The 18,229-nt window shown below is 36.9% G+C and overlaps 1 protein-coding gene across 1 annotated transcript in view; it reads right to left on the reverse strand.

Moving 5' to 3' along the window:
• Positions 1 to 18,229, reverse strand: part of PTPRQ (protein tyrosine phosphatase receptor type Q) — a 198,707-nt gene that overhangs the window by 160,541 nt on the left and 19,937 nt on the right. The window contains exons 11-16 of the mRNA XM_073789216.1: positions 17,895 to 18,067; positions 9,086 to 9,266; positions 7,549 to 7,710; positions 7,266 to 7,445; positions 6,554 to 6,661; positions 6,132 to 6,410 (exon numbers count right to left, since the gene is read on the reverse strand). Of these exons, the coding sequence (XP_073645317.1) occupies positions 6,132 to 6,410; positions 6,554 to 6,661; positions 7,266 to 7,445; positions 7,549 to 7,710; positions 9,086 to 9,266; positions 17,895 to 18,067 (1,083 nt within the window). The remainder of the gene's footprint in view (positions 1 to 6,131; positions 6,411 to 6,553; positions 6,662 to 7,265; positions 7,446 to 7,548; positions 7,711 to 9,085; positions 9,267 to 17,894; positions 18,068 to 18,229) is intronic.

Consider the following 18,229-nt stretch of genomic DNA (forward strand, 5'->3'; position numbering starts at 1 on the left):
TGGAATAGAAAGAAAAATGACACATTTTTGGAACTTTAAGCCTATCCCTATGAGCATATGTAGCCTAAATCCATGCTACCCATATAGCCTGAAAAGACCTCTACTTCAGAATATAAATTAAAATGAATTTGAGTTGCCATTACTCAAAAGCAACTAGCAGAAGCAAACACACATTTTCTTGGAAGAAACTCAACTTCAACTCAGTCTACATAAATTTCCCACAGATGAAGTTTCAAGGAATATGAACTCACTGATAAAAGTCACAAAGTACACAGGCAAATCAGGCACCAATACTTAAAGCCAGCAAAGAAAAAGGAAAACACACACACACACACACACACACACACACACACACACACACGCACACACAGCAGTCAGACTTCAAAAGACTTTAGATACTGAAGTTATCAAAGAATAAAAATACAAACGTTTAATATATTTCAAGAAATCAAACATTTAAAAGTATGAGCAATGAATTCTTTAGCTAATAATAAATAATGTAAATAACCAAGCAGACTTGAAAGAGAACCAAATAGGACTTGTACAGTAGAAAAAAAATAACTAAGATTAAAATTCCCTTGATGCACAAAAAAGCAGATTAGATATAGTGAAAATTTTAGCAAAAAAAATTTACAGTATAAATTATCAAAAAGTAACTCAGAGAAAGAAGATGTAGAGAATATAAAATGGCAGTTAAGAGACATAAAGGATATACTAAGGGGTCTAAGAAAGTAGAGAAAATGAAGAAGAAGAAATATTTCAAGGGATAATGGCTGGGACTGACCAAAATTGTTGAAAGATATCAAGCTTCAGAACAAGAAATCCCAATAAATCTCAAGCAAAATTTTCTTTAAAAAATCATATGGGGCTTCCCTGGTGGCGCAGTGGTTGGGAGTCCGCCTGCCTATGCAGGGGACGCGGGTTCGTGCCTCGGTCCGGGAGGATCCCACATGCCCCGGAGCGGCTGGGCCTGTGACCCATGGCCACTGAGCCTGCGCGTCCGGAGCCTGTGCTCCGCAACGGGAGAGGCCACAACAGTGAGAGGCCCGCGTACCTCAAAAAAAAAATCATATTTAGGGGCTTCCCTGGTGGTGCAGTGGTTAAGAATCCGCCTGCCAATGCAGGGGACACGGGTTCGAGTCCTGGTCCGGGAAGATCCCATGTGCCGCGAAGCAACTAAGCGCATGCACCACAACTACTGAGCCTGCGCTCTAGAGCTCGTGAGCCACAACTACTGGGCCCGCGTGCTACAACTACTGAAGCCCACATGCCTAGAGCCTGTGCTCTGCAGCAAGAGAAGCCACCGCAATGAGAAGCCCATGCACTGCAACGAAGAGTATCCCCAGCTCCCCACACCTAGAGAAAGCTCGCACGAGGCAACGAAGATCCAATGCGGCCAAAAATAAATAAATTAAATTTTTAAAACTCATATTTAGACACATCATTGTGAAAGTACATAATACCAAAGAAGAGAAGATCTTAACAGCACCAGGAAGAAAACAGATCATCTACATAGGAATGACGATTAGACAGAAAAGTGACCTCAGTTGAAAAACGAATGGAATTCTAAACCCAGAAAAATTAACAAGAACAAAATAAAAGCAAATTCAGACAATCAAAAACAGAGAGAAAGCCATCAATGCAACCTCAACAGATGAAACTGTAAACAATGCACTTTAAGCAGAAAAATATTTGCTGGAGATGACAGACCACAGTTGGAAAGATACTGGTTTAAAATTGCCTTCATAGAACAGTAACAATAATGACTAACTTGATGGTTAAACAACATAAACTAAATATGTGCATATTATTGCCATTATAGAGTCCTGATATAAGTCCTTTCCTTTCAAAAGAAAGAAGAGAACCTTTTTTATTGGTAGTCTAAATATAATGGATATAAAAAATGCTACTAATAAATTTAGTAGAGAGAATTCAAAAGCCTTAAAAATGTAGAAACTCACCCCCACTGTTACCTGTTATGAAGTGCATTGCATCTAAAGCAGACTTAAGAGGAAAAACTGAGATAAGAATGTTGATATTTCTAAAATTTGGGGAAGAACTGTAATTCAATACATAACTTGATATAGCAATATACAGCAATATAATCTTACTATCCCTTCCCAAAGAGTCAAAATCTTCTCTACTATCTTTCCAAGCCAAACCATTAAATTGAGAAAAATCCTCAACAACTACTCTGAATGCTCTCTTAGCCTTCTGGCTCTAAGTGAAATCTTGGAACTGCTTGAGAACACTACAACTCAACACTCCTGGGTAACAGATAGCTATTTGTTTTTCTCTCATCATTCCTATAACCATAGGGCCTGGAAGTCAAGTATTTATGCTTTTCTTTGCCATATCCAGATCTATTCTTCTTCTTCCTGAAAAACTCGAGGTGTCACCCCTCCTTTAAGACAATCACCTAGTGGTACTCTTCCACTTCTCCACACGTCTTAAAAAGTTTATCACCTGTATGATTGACTTCCTCTCTACCACTCTCAGAGATGTCAACACTGATGCAAATAATCTGTGCTATTCCGTGGACTCTGTATTCGTCGAGGTCCATAATTTCAATAATCTTTTCCTCCACCTCACTTTAACCACTAGCTTTCATGGCAACACCTGAGGGCTTGTCATTACCTATAACTGTCAGTATTCCTCTCTTTGGCAACCACCTATCTTTCCAGCTGACTGACCCTCGTATTGCCAATCCAACAAGTCTTTGACCCTCATCAAACCTTCACTGTCCATCACCTCCCTTATGTCCTCATCTCCCTACTTACTCAGGTCAGAGTCCACAGTCTATCACTAAAATCACTCCCTAGCAATCTCCAGAAACTCCTTTTTCTATCTTACTTTTCCTGCAAGATTCCAACTTAGGTTAAACTGAACTCAGGGCTAGTTCTACATCTGCAATACAACAGCTAAAAATGTCTGAATAAAATACCACTCCATGCTCACTAGCCTTACTTTAATTTATAACCTCAAATCTCAAATCAATCTTTTTCACTGCTTGGCAGCTTATCTATTTTTTAGTTCATTTAGTCTCCTCTGTTATGTATGTTTTCACCATATTCTCTCTCCACAAACATCCAATATCTCCTCTCCCTCCTTATTCGAAGCTGATAAACTTGCTTCTAATTTCATTGAGAAAATAAAAACCTTCAGAAGAGGACTAAATACGTTCCTACCACCCCTCTTCCTTTAACTGCCTTCTCTCCTTACTCCTTTCTAAAACCCAGTCCACTTCAGCACTAGATTCCACTCCATCTACCTAGTCAGACCTTAGACTTGACATTCTTTCCTCTCTGTTGTATTTTTAGTTTTTCTCTCTTCTCTGAATTCTTTCTATCACTGTATACATGTGAACACACATCAGCTATTGCACTTCCAAGCATTAGTAAAATAATCAAGATAAAACATCTGAACAAATAATGTACTCCTATTTGTAATTAGCAGCATTAACACATTACTGAGTTAGCATAGCTCTCAATTTCTCATGAAATAATATTGAAAAGTGGGATCTTGTTTTTTATAGTAAGAGTAGAGTGTGTATTTATTGTATTTAATAAGAATATTGAGCCCTGGCAGCAAACAGATAGTTGCTCCTGAGCACATCCTGCTTCAAATGACACCTTGAGACTGCTTAAAATTATAGCTTCCTGTTTTTCAAAAAGAACTGAACTCGGTGGTCCAACTTAGCAAACATGATCTAGGAAAAGTCATTAATGTAGATTCCATTGCCTATGAAACACCCAGTAATTTATATTAACTTTAGGAGGGTGGAAATTCATTTTCTTTTACAGTGCTAATATAGCCCAGTAAGGGTTGGTATACTGTAAATTATTTGTTGAATATTTGTTGCAAGGATGAACTTCTCAGACCTCAGTTTATCATTAGGAATGAAGATAATAATACCTTATTGCTTTATTCTGGAATTAAAAAGGCAATTTTTGTGAAAGCCAATAGAAGAGCCCACAATGGTATGTTGCAGGTACTTAAAATATGCTTCATTCCTTGACATGGTGTAAAATGAAACCAGGTAGAGTAAGATATTTTTCTCAAAAATATTTATTTTAAGTACAATATTTATAAAAGTAATGAAGCATGCCAATATATATATCAATTAAATTGCACTATAATGGATAACTTATAATAATAAAAAATGTTCTTTTCATTACACTCTTATTCCTGCCATTACAACTACTGTCATCCTCTATGGTCAATCTTATTAATTTCTGTGACCAGTCTGAAGAGGATACTTTTGCTCAAAGGTAAGCCACTTTACTAGATTCCTAGTTCCTCAAGGTCAGGGACAAGGCCTCACCTATAGCATCTGTCTGAATCAGAAGAAATTGTTGATATTTGGCCAATTATGACATATAGGAATAGCAACTCCATATGGTTCAGCCAGTATCTAGGCAATCAATAAATATTTATTTTTTACAATGCAGGGATGAAACAGTAACTTTACGGAGTTGGCCTAAAAGTGATGCTGCAAAATATATGACTATAAACATAATACAAACAGTGCACTAAGATCATCAGGCAAATGTCCTGCTTTGTGCTATTTGCTCTTGCATCACTGAAACACAATTAACTCTTTGCTTGCGTTATTTCCTTTATATGGGATACATCCCCTGGCCACCCAACAACCTCTATAATGTCCATTCCACCAACTCCTTAAGACTCAGGTCAAATGCTACCTCCTCTGTAAGCCTTCTCCAGGCATGTCCTTTCTGTGCTCAGACTCTGCACCTCTGTCTATACACATACCTCAAGAATGTATATAAACTATAACAGCTTCATCAAAGAATATATTCCCAAAATAATCAAATTATTTTTATTTAAAATATATTTAAAGTAAACTTATTTTTCTCTATTTTTAGAAAGAGTTTATGTTATCCAACTTTGAGATGGCTTATGTACTGTGTTAACATAACTGATACTACAATTTCTAAATAAAAACAAGTTTAATTACCAAAAAAAAAGAATGTAGGGACTTCCCTCGTGGGGCAGTGGTTAAGAATCTGCCTGCTGGGCTTCACTGGTGGCGCAGTGGTTGAGAGTCCGCCTGCCAATGCAGGGGACACGGGTTCGTGCCCCGATCCAGGAAGATCCCACATGCCACGGAGCGGCTGGGCCCGTGAGCCATGGCCGTTGGGCCTGCGCATCCGGAGCCTGTGCTCCACAACAGGAGAGGCCCCAAGAGTGAGAGGCCCACGTACCTCAAAAAAAAAAAAAAAAAAGAAAAGAAAAGAAAAATCTGCCTGCCAATGCAGGGGACACGCGTTTGAGCCCTGGTCCGGGAAGATCCCACATGCCGCGGAGAAACTAAGCCTGTGCGCCACAACTATTGAGCCTGCACTCTAGAGCCCATGAGCCGCAACTACTGAGCCCATGCGCAACAACTACTAAAGGCCGCGCGCCCAAAGCCTGTGCTCCACAACAAGAGAAGCCACTGCAATGAGAAGTCCATGCACCACAACAAAGAGTAGCCCCCGCTAGCCACAACTAGAGAAAGCCTGCACGCAGCAACAAAGACCCAACGCAGCCAAAAATAAATAAATTTATTTTTTAAAAAAGAATGTATGTAGATATATGTATGCGTCTATACACACACGTACATATATATGTATACAATTTATATATATAGTCTCTATACATCTATCTATAGATATACACTTACATTCAGCTTTACATATATGTACATCTATACATATATATGTATAAATATAGATACATCTATATCTATAGGTAGATGTATATGGACGTATAGAGAATGTATATAGATTATATATAGTATAGGAGTCTACTCTTATGAACGTGTCTCTGCTATTACCTAATTTGAAAGCAACCAAATTTATAGGTACACTGAAAAGACCTTTGATTTCTCAAGGTATTTCATTTGAAAAAAAAATCACTGATTTTTATTCTGGAGTTCCCTTATATGTAAATCAGACTTAAAAAATTTGCACAGCAAGTCTTTTCCCACACTTTACCAGAAAGAGCATATAAATTCCTGGATTATACAAAACAGAATGACAGACTTTAGGTTATGTAAAATATAAACAATATGGCAATTATCAGCCATGTTTACTTCCTTACTATGTATTAAACAAACAAAAACTTACCAGTCTCAGATGTCCTTACAGAGAGTAAAGATAACTGATTGCCATGACCAAATCTGGTATATGACCTTACAGAAATGTTATAGAGGGTGTAAGGTTTTAAGTCTCTTAAAATTATGCTTGTTGTTGAGGTGTTCTTCATGAATAAGGCATCTATATTTTTATAAAGCACTTCATAAGCAACAATAATCCCATTGGGTTTCTCAGGTGGTGACCACTTCAAACTTATTTCACTAGCAGTAACATCAATAACTTCAACATCTTGAGGTGATGATTCTGGTTCTGGGGGGAAAAAAACAAAACTTTAAATACATGTAGTTTTTCATCCTTATTACTTCAGACACTAAAGGCAGCATGAGGTAGATGGCAATAAGCATGCAACACCATTTGCTTCTTTTTATTAAAACTGCACCTGATACTCTTACCATCTTCTGGAGTTCTCACAAAGATGTCATTTGCTTCGGACAAAGAACTTTCTCCAACACTGGTTGAGGCGGTCACTCTCATTTTATATTTTGTATATTTCTTTAACCCTATAAGGACAACAGGCAATTTGTTTAAAGTCCTTAAAATAATATTCTTGTATTAGTGCCATTTAACACAGGACTAGTGAAAATAACTTCTTTGGGAGACTGGTTCTCTAAATCAGCCCCCTTATAATCCCCATCTCCCAAACTTCCTTGGGATGAGAGCCTTTCCATCTTGATGACGTTTTAGTTTTTTCCTAAAATATTAAGGCGATCATCTGAGGCTGAAGAAATCATTTTTGGCACACTGCAAGGAGTACAGTTGATTTGGCACAAACACCATGTCAGCTCAGTTACTTCAGCTGATTGGCACATACACTTAATCAAGCCATCAATACTGAGTTATATTGATGTACCAGGCATAAAATCCCCTAGGTTAAGAGTATATTCTTAGGATACCTGTTATCTGATGACTTTATTTGCAGACAACTATAGTTAAAGAAAAACACATCTAATCAAGTAATTTCTGCAAGTATTTTTCAAGATATCCATGGGAGCATAGCACAACAAAATCTGGAATGATGCAACACGTGCCCTGCTGTGTTTAACGGCATAGAGAGATGTGTATTTTCCATCAGGAAAAGAATGTCGAAACAAAACTTTGTTCTACCTGTTATGAGAAAGCTGTTATCTACAGTAGTCATCTGGAATGCTCTGTTCGTATCCAGTTCCATTGCATAAATGGTATAATGAGTTATTTTTCCATTAGGATATTCTGGAGGATCCCAATATAACAAAATAGATGAAGAACTAATGTTTTTATACTTTATAACTTGAATGGAGCTTGGCACTTGAGAAGAAGAGTGAACAATTAATATGAATGAAAAGAAAAGTATTACAGTGTACAAGAGCAATATTTGCAGGTAATTATTTCAAAGGAAACACATTCTTACCTTGCTCACGTGTCCTAACATTGAGAACCGTTGGTGGTCCTTCTCCCATGATGGTGAAAGCAGATACACTAATCATGTGCTCAGTGAAAGGTACAAGTCTCCTGATAACGTAAGACAGCTGTTCAGCAGCAATGTCAGCGATATACTGATTCCTTGAAGTTCCTATTTGAAATCAGTTTTTAAAAAATGTTTGGCTTTGTGATCAAGATCATTCTTGCTCACACAGTGAAATTTTAAACCCAATTTCACATTATTCATTAATCTCTCCATGTAATCCTTTATATGAAAGGTAGATATATAATTAATAATAAATATGCCAAATATACCCCAACAATATATATAAATAGTTTGTGATCATAATATAGTTTTGCTAGTTGTTATACACTATCCTGGAACAAGAGATTAGTGTTTTGAGAAAATATAACTTTCTAAAAAAGACAGGCTAGGAGTTTTTTCTGAAAAGACCATTAGGCAATAATATCAAATTTAAATATTGTAAGTCAATGCTGCATTATAATTTGAAAATCATAGAAATAAGGTTTTATTTGGACTCAAAATTCGCCACACATTTGCTAAATCCATTAGTGATTTAAAGCAAGCATGCTTATAAAACTGCCACATAAATATGTCTGGACAAGGATTTCAGAAAATGTTAGTTTTTTAGAACTTGCGCTTACAATGTTAATTAGCATTTAGGCCAAACAAAGTATTTAAGGAAACATCTACATCAGAAATCATGGGCCTCTAATTTTTAGTGTCTTCTAAAAATTAAGTCTTCTTTGCTCAGGAAAAACAGATCAATGAATGAAATAAACATATATTAAATGCAGTGTGATACTTCTGCCTAATGCCATCATCAATAAAATAATATAACACTTCTAATTTGGAACGGAACAAATCAGAGAAAAAGCAGTAAGAAAAAAATTTTTTTCTCACTTAGCATTTTAGAAAAACCAGAGAGATAATTTAGATTTGTGTCTTCTAACAAAGTATTTTTAATTCGCTATATATGACATTCTCTTTTTAGAGACAGTAAGATCCATTGACCCTGAAGAGCAAGTGTATACACTAATGACATCACCACATCATTGGGGTCACCTACACCTGTTTATCACCCCATGCACTAGAGTTGTAACTTTCTGACCTATTTACCTTCAGTGACATTTGAAAACCTATTAGTCAAAAACTGCAGAGAGTGTGAGGCCTGTAAATGATTTGAAGATATGTTAATCCCTTCCCATCACACCTGCTTTGGCAACTGTAATAACTGATTGTCTATGCAGCTTGGCTAGAGACTCTAGGGTGCTACTTTCTCTCCAAGGAAGGTCAGATGGGTTAGGAGGGGCCAGCTCCTGCCTGTGTGGCATTTCCATTTGCTGTATGAGGTTATCCGACAGTTAAAGAAGAAAAAATCTGACTCCAGCCCATGGACCATTAATAATTGGGTTGAACTCCCAGCTAAGGTTCATATCTGTGCTAGCTAGTACTGGTGGTTTAAATACATTTCACAGAACAACAACAAAAGAAATGTACCTACCAACTGCTGAAGGCTGGTCTTCAGCTCTACTCCTCACAGGAAAGTTATGATGTGGATGACTGCTATACATAACTGAAGCAATCGAGTACAGGTCAGAAGACATCTCTGCTGAACCCTCAAATAATCCTGCCATTGACTCTACTACGTTCACAGTTTCTGGAGCCATGGGGCCTTTTATATACTGCAATTGAAAACAGATATTTACAAAGACTGCTCGTGACAGTTATGTTAATAATGGCTTCATTCAAGGACTAGTTTCAAAAACTAGTAATTCTGGAATCACGGTTTTTTTAAAAATAATATTATTTCCATGACTGCTGTCTCTTTCACATTCCAAGATTTCACTCTGAAGCTACTAAAATCCTGCATCACTGTACCGACTGTGATCAATTCCATATCTTAAGAGACCAATACTGTATTGTGGGGAAAAGGAGATAATTCGTTTCTGACTTAAGTTAGCTTCTTTATGGTAAAATTAGACATCCTCATGCAAAGGTTTCATGACTAAAATATTTTAACTGCTCACCCCCCAAAAATAAGTGTTCTAGGCTTACTGCTTTATTAATATGTGTTTTGCTTTGCCATCTATATGTCTTCATTTGTATACGAGGTGTGAGCAGCCTGCATGCCTGGTAGATACATATCACTAATAATAGTTTAATCTATCATCGAGACAAGTTACAGACATGAACAAAATTACATAGCAATAATTTTCAGAGTTCAAGGCAGACCTCTCCAAGGCTCTGGATTTAAGGAATATTTTGGGTGACTGTGATTGTTCCTAGATGCCATAACGTATCTCACAAGTGTCGAGTTCACCGAAGTGGCAAATAATGAAAACAAGGTGTCAGGAGCAGATTACAGATATACACAGTAGAGTTTTATGTTGGGACAACAAGAGGACTCTCTCCTTTCTTTCCCACATAACAGATTGAAAGAGAATGAGAAAATTTGAATATGGTCTACGTTTCAGATGGTACCAAGACAATATCAGTAATTGTGTCAATTGTGGTAATGGAATTATTGAATAAATTAAAATGTCCATGTCTTGTAGGAATCCATACTTAGGCACGTAAGAGCAAAAAGATATGAAGTCTGGAATTTATTTCAAAATAGCCGGCATCAACAGCAACAACAACGAGAGACAGCTGGGGCAAGAATGGCAGCATGCTGATAATTACTGAATCCAGGTGATGGGTTAATGGGGACACAGTTTATAATACTCTTTTTTTCTCCATTTATACCAGTTCAAAATTTTCCAAAATGAAATAGTTTTGGGAAAAAAAGAAACTGTTGCAAGAACTACTCTCTTTTTGTCAATTCCTTTTCAAGTTCAGTTTCAAAACTCACTCCAAACCCTTTTTTTAAAAAAGAAAATTATTCTGTTCCTTCTCAACTCCCTGCTCTCGTACCCTCAGAATTTGTAATTAATTCATAGTATAGGTTTTATTTATTTATAAAATTTTGGTACACCTGTGTTTTAATTATCTTACATGTTTTGGGATTGTGTTTACTCCGAGAGCCAAAAACAGGCTTTTAATTCCTTATTAACATAAAGCACTTAGTATCGTTAAAAAAGTAGTAGATACTCAGGAAAAATATCGGGAAGGCAAGAAATTTTAAGGCAGTTTACTTATTTAACTAGCTACAAAGACAGCTCATTTAAATATTAACTTTTCTGAAAAATAAAAAAATGGAGAAAAGATGCAAGGATATCTCTAGTTCTCCAAATGATATTTATAAAATAAAATTATCTAAATCTTGTTACATCTTTAGCCAAAAAAGTATTGTGATAAAAAGTAGGGAGATACCAATAAGATTTACTCTAAGAATATTGTGATAAAGCACTCTGCATAAGGAACCCTATATGGAACAAACTAAAGCTCTTCCATCTTTCAAGGCACACTTCAGCTCTGTCTCCACTGGGAAATCAGAGAAGGCATGAATCACAAACACATAATTCAGAGATGCTCTGGTAGTCCAGTCAATAGTTTATGCCTGAACCACACAGCTGTTTCCACTATCAATCAGCCACCCTTTGAGAATCCAGGGTACAAAGCACTTTATAAAGGGTAAGACAGGGTAATACAAAGAATTTCCCCTGAACTATGATTTTGCATTAAATCTCTCATATTTTATACCAATGTCAGATAAGCTTCTGAGAGTTAAACCATCGTATCCTATCAATTAACTAAGTTAAGCATCTCTGTTGACAAACTGCTGTTCCAGCCTAAGAGCTGACCTGAGTTAATTCTATCTGAATTTTCCCGAATTCATTGGAAAGACCCTCCCTAACTACAAATGATTTGAACATTGGTTTTGTAAAAACCCAGAATGTTACTAATTATCACCAAGTGTGCCATGTTGTGAATATTTCCCACACTTTGCCTCTCTAAAAAGGTACTAAGTATTAGGTTTTTCAAAGGATGAAAAAGAAAGATTTTTAAGAGCAAAAATGATGGGAAAGAACCAGAACTTAAGAGGGTAATGAGAAGGGGCTGAGAAGTAGGAGTGGAAATGAGGGATATAGAAGGGAATAAAGGCCCATCACAACTCCCAAAAGCTTGGACTCATTGAGTTAGTCCAGCATTCTCAACCTCAGCAGTAATAACATTCTGTGTTAGATAATTTTTTGTTATAGGGAGCTGTCCAGGGCATTGTAGGAAGTATAGCAGCATCCCTGGTCCCTACCCACTAGAAGCATCTTCCCAGTAGTGACAGTGAAAGCTGTCTTCAGAGATTGCCAAATGTCTCCTGGAGAGCAAAAGTGCCCCTGGTTGAGGACAACTGAGTTAGGCAATGTCACAATTCATCAACATGAAAAGCTTCTCAGATGCTACTTAGGGATCTTCAGAATTTATGTGAAAGAATTAGAAGTCTTCAGAGTTAAGTTCCTAATCCACCTGAATAAACCAACCTGATTCTACATGTAACAGTCTTCATTATAACTAATGTGATTTTAAAAAAGAAAAGAAAAAAACTCTAGTACATCTATCAACTTCCACTCACTAGAAGTCTGCTCGATTGAATTAATGAAAATTTTGACTTATTCTTAAGAAATGCTTCTCTATTTTATTATAAACTATAACATGATTTGTGCTATTATCAACCAGTGGTAAAAAGAAGTTTACAATTAGCATTATGTTTGGAAACCTCTAATGGATACTATATCATTCTGCACATTATTTGGGTGATAAATCCCTAAGACTTGATTCTATTTATGTTCCTAATAATCAATGAAGTAAACTTGTCTCAAGCATTCCTTAACTACCTTCAAGTCCTGTCCTCAGCCTCAATCTGAAGCAACTGTCCAAGCATTTAGCTGGCTTTCTTCTCATGCTCATCACTGACAAACACTGATATACTTGAGAAATAGGTTGGATGAAAGGATGTATCTATACAAATCTCAGAAATCTGTAACACTACATAGCAAAGCAGTGTCTCTGGGGATAAAATGTCCCAGGGTTCGATTAGAATAACAAGTACAGGATGAGATTTTAGTGTGAAACTCAGCCAGAGAGCAATCCATGGAGAGATGACTTTAGGGGTTTTCTAACTTCTGTCTCAGCAGAATGAGTCTCCCAAAGAAATTAGTTTTATTCTTTGCATTGACAGAAGTAGAAAGTTTACACAAAAGGAGAAAATAATTCTGCTCAGTTTGGCTCTAGTCAAACTACATATAGAATATTGTGTTCAGCTGAGAAAGAGGCTCATTGACAAATTGGAAAATATACACAGAAGAGTTATCAATAATATGAAGGACGTGGAAACCATGACTGATGAGAACCTGAGGATGTTAAGCCTTAGGGAAGCCATGAGCATTATTTCAAATGATAAAAAGTTAAATCACTGTGTACTGTTATTACTACTGCAGAGACTAACATTTAAAGCTACTGTGTATCAAGTACAGTGCTAAATACTTTTTCCCATGTGATATCACTTCATTATAACCTAAAGGGAAAGATATTATTATCTCCATTTTACAGTCATCTGTTCAAGTTCACAAAGCTAGTCATAGCAGAGGTGGGGTTGGAACACATTTTCCTGGTTGCAAATCCCAAACTCAAAGTCATTATATGCTACTGTGTGGGTCTATAGAGGAGAGATGGGACAAACTAGTAAACATTAGAGGACGAATATTTCAGTCCAAAACAGTTAAAGAACAGGGTAGTTTCTTATTTATCTATGTATATTCTGGACCTATCGCAGTGCCTAGAACTTTATAGCTACCTAATAAACGCATGTCTGTGAGACCATAAGGAAACATAGTTTAAGGCTTAAAGAACAGGAGCTGCTTTTCTAGTAGTTGATTCCCTATTGTCAGAGTTGATCAAATATTTTAGCAGAGGCTGGATTCCCAATCATTTATTAGGCATGTTATAGATGACATTCATATATAAGCTTGGAAGTTGAAATAACAGTCCGCAAACGCTGAGATTAAATTTTCTAATGTATTTCTTCAAATATGTTTTTAAATATCGAGAGTAAAATCTTATATGTATTTCAGCATGCTTAAATAACCTCTGTTTATTAAGAAACAAACAACTCATGAGAGGTCACTGGAAAAAATTTCAATAAGGATGATGAGATCAGGTCAAGCCTAGCATAGGATGATTATATTTTAATACTTTTTTAAAAGTGTAATCATCATGATATATGCACATGGCTAAAAATGCAAGAGGTGATGAAGGATTTACAATGGAAATACTTCCTTGTCTGTACTTTTCCAGTTGCAAGTCTTACACTCCAGAAGCAACAATTTTTTGAGATTTTGAAATCGTTTGTTTATTTTAATTGAGATATAACTGACATATATCATATTACTTTCAAGTGTACAACATAATGATTCAATATTTGTTGGAAGCAACACCTTTAATCATTTCTGTTTTCAGTTCTTATGGCGTTACTTCTAAAATCACTAGATAGCATGCTTATACTGTTCTGTTAAGGCTCACTTACTTTAGACAGCATCAACTGACTTTCTGCTACGACAGGAAAGCTAGATTACTTAAATAGATACATATTCCCGTTCCCAGGCCATTCTCATTTTTTATTTAGTTACTTTTTTAGTTTAAGTAATATACTTATATCTGGAAGGATTATTCTCATAGACGCGTGAAACACAAAACAGTGGAGAGACTACAGTGGATGGCCTCTCTCGTGATCCCTCCACTATCCCTACCTCCTGTTGTTCATGCTTTTGTATAATCCCTTCCTCTTGGGCGGGAACTGTGGTTTGCATCTAACCAATGGTGATGTGATGTCACTCTCACAGTTATATTATACAGACTCTCCCCGCTGGCTTGATGAGGTAAATGGCCAGGCTAGGAAAGTTCTGTAGCAAGAAAATGTGGGGGATCCCTATGAGTTAGAGCTAAGGGTAGTCTCTAGTCAAAGGGCCAGAAAGAATCCAAGGCCCTCAGTTCTACAATCAAAAGGAAATGAAATATGCCAAAATTCTACATGAGCCTAGAAGTAGATTCTTCCCTAGTCAAGGCTCCAGATGAGAACACAGGACAGTAAGCCACTTAACTGCAGCTGTATGAGACCCTAAGTAGGGAACCCATCTAAGCTGTCTGGATTCCTGACCCACAGAAACTATGAGATGATAAATGTGAGTTGTTTTAAGCTTGTGGCAAATTGTTATACAACAATGGAAAACTAACGTAGTAAGCTAACAAAAATAGTCCAGGCAAGAGACTATTCAATCCTGAGCTGGGGTGGGGACACAGGAATGGAATATAGAGGTATGAAGGTCACACTGTGGAGGCAGAAATAACTGGCCTTAACACTGAGTGGCTATTAAATGCTAAGTATAACCAAAGTCAGAGGTAATTCCAAGGTTTCACGCCCTCATGAAGAAAGGATGATGGTGCCATTAACCAAAAAGAGAGACATCAGGCATGTAAAAATGCCATGAAAGCCTTTCAAATGCTTAGACAATGACCTTCAGATCAGAGGTCTGTGGTGTGCCCAGTCCAAGGGGTTAGGAATTCTAAGCCTGTTATTTAGTATCTGGGTTTCAAGTCAGCCTCTCTCCAGGCCTTGTTCTTGACCACTAAAACTATTAATTGCCTTTACAGACTTTCTTCTTGTGTCCTGTGGGAAACTTTATATGCCCCCATCACTGTCCCAGAACCTCTGTCTAGTACCTCTTCTTCATTCCAACTTCATCTCCTCCTTTCAATCAAGAACCAAGTCCTGTTATCCCCCAAAGGATGCTTGTTTTGTTTTGTTCTGTTTTATGAGTTCAAATGTGATGAGCCCTGGCAGAACTTCACCACAAATGATTTGAATTAGGGATGCAGAGTGTCAGAGAGAAAAATCATCATGGAAAACAAGGCAAAAGAGTCATGAAAATAGGAAGCAGTGATTGAAACTGTGCGGTTATCAAAAAAAAAGTGTAATGACATGGCTGAAAACAGAACTCTCTGCAATATCCTTATAATGAAGAAGCTAGAAAATTGTAAAAGAGCTAGCTTTTTTATTTTATTTATTTTTCATTGCACAAGGCCAAAATTTTTGCATAGTCACAGTATATGAAAGTGGAGCAAGTATTAGGGAGAAAATGGTTGTATCAAAAGCTGGAGAGTAGGAGGCAAACGAATGGATTTTGGAGGAGACAGGGAAGATGAGGATGGCTAAAACTATATTACCACCTTATCTGACACTTAGGAGGCCACTGGTGACTTCTAACAAGATTTCAAGGATTTAAACAATTCTTGAGACAGGGTGTGGAGGCTATACTCTGAGAAGTTGAAGACTGAATAGAAGAGTCCTTATCCTACATCAAGGTCAAGGAAGAGGATAAAAAATGAATACACTAAGCCAGAGGTTTTATCTGTTATCTCCTTTATTCCTCATCATATAAGGTGGGTATATAAGCTCTGCTTTAAAAGTAAGGGCAGCAAGTCTCCAAAAGTTGACTTGACCGAGGTCATAGATCTAGAAAAGGGCAGAGCCCGGTCTAGGACCCTGGTTCATTTGGATTTAGAGCCTCTGCCATATGTCAACCTCTTGAAAGGTGAACCCAAACACCAATCACATGGGGAAGCAGAAATATCAATATAGCGCCTGATCTAATGAAGAAAGATACAATCACAGAAATAAAGAGAAGTATAATGTCTCCTTTTATTGAGACCTAAGGAAACTAATATTGAGTCCCAATGAGGGTGAAAGGTCCAGTGCCATGACTGATAATCACAACAGGTCACAATTATTTAGCACCAAACTTACCATATGCCAGGTATAGTTCTAAGCTCTTTACACACATTAATCCACTAAACCTTCATTAACAATCCTGTGTTATAGGGACTCTTAGAGTCTCTATCTTAGAGAAGAGGAAACTGAAGTTCAGAGAGGTCAAGCCTACTTTCTCGAGGTTAAACCATCACTACAGGCAAAACCAAGGTTTAAACCCAAGCATATTTCCTCCTAGGTCCATGCACTTAACCTTTCTGCTGTACAGCCCAGTAAGTGACCAAATTAGGATATAAGCCCAGATCTGTACAGTACCAAAGCTCATGTTTTCTCTACTATGTCACAGAGACCACAGATCATATAGATATAGGCAGAATAACAAAGAAGTCGTTCCACAATCTCTTACTTTCAAGAGAAAAAGAGGTGTGGCTTGCCATTCAGTAGATGTCATTACAAGTGAGAGACCTGTCACCCAGTCCTAAAATAGTGAAGTATCTAATTTAAGGCCTTCTCAGCAGGAGCAGAGGATTAAGCTTTTGCCCTTTGCCTGAGTTGTCAACTAAAGTATCAGAGAAATCATAACTCAACATTTTTGCACAGAGGAATGGAGTCCACATTGGATTAAAATTTAACCCTGGGCCAGAGATGTCAAACGACTTGGAGTAATAAGTCCTGGGTGGCCAGAATGCATTAAGCACATAGTGAGGTCAACTTTCAGGTAGATGTCAGAAATGGAGGAGAGCTGGGACTAGAAATAGAATAGGTAATATATGTGGAGATAGGAAAAAACAGTGATTCTGGACCAAAGGAGTGGAACCTAATTACTGAATAACCATCAGGTAATACCTCTAAGGTACAGAGATTGCTACACTCACTGGTCCCAAGTATATTTAATTTTTGTGAGCCCCAGGAGCCACCAATATCTGGATACAACTAGTCTGCAGTTTTAGAGGGAACTCACAGGTGAACAGCTGGCTGGATGAGGTGAATGAAGACAGTGAAGGAAAATCACTGCTTCCTAACAGAAACAAAGGGGGAGAAAAGACTCCCGGTGTGAAGAGAAGCAAACATTGTCCTCTTATTTTACATCTATGAAACGATTTCATCTCTTTTATTTATTTGATTTCTTTAATCAAATGTATATTGTTCGTTTGTTTTTAAATGAGGCAGCTTTGAGAAATCTGGCTTCCTAAGTAGGTCAAATCATTTGTCAACAACAGCTACTAAAATTACTGTGCCTTTCGTTGGCAACTTTTCCAAATGACAAGCACAGCCTTAGAAGGAGTACTTAAATCATAACAGGAGTTTCCAAACAATTCATTACCTTAATTACCATAATAATATTCACTTATGGAAGTACCTTTAGTCCTGCTTAATTCCTCAATTAACATTTTTCATTGCTGAAAAAACATAATAGCACTTAACTAATAATATATGTCCTAAAATGAAATATGATGAGCTAGATTATCAACATAGCCTAAATTTACTTCATTTTGTACTCTGAAGCTCGTCAAATATTTTATGTTTGCATGTTGGCAAATCTTCCAAGTTATCAGGGCCAAAACCAAGTAGAAAGGGCTCCCCAAAATAAGAAATTAAAGTGCAATACCTCATCTTTTCCTGTGAGCAAAGTATTCTCCAATATTACTCCTGTCTCAGAAACTAATACTTTCACTCGATATTGGTTAATGATTCCATTTGGTTGTCGTGGTTTCTTCCAAGTAATGCTTATTTCTGTGGCTTCTACTTCTGCAACTTGCAAATCAAATACTGTACCTGGAACTAAAAAAAGAGAATAAGAAAAGGGAAATTTAAAAATACATTCTCAAATTTTTAAAAATTCCCTTAATTCTTAGTTCACGATTGAAGATATATAAGCAATTCTATTAGAAAACAGACTAAAACAATTTATTAATTATTAAATTTGTATCTGATCGTTTAAAA

Source organism: Tursiops truncatus, chromosome 11, assembly GCF_011762595.2.
Source record: "Tursiops truncatus isolate mTurTru1 chromosome 11, mTurTru1.mat.Y, whole genome shotgun sequence".
Taxonomy (NCBI): Eukaryota; Metazoa; Chordata; class Mammalia; order Artiodactyla; family Delphinidae; genus Tursiops; species Tursiops truncatus.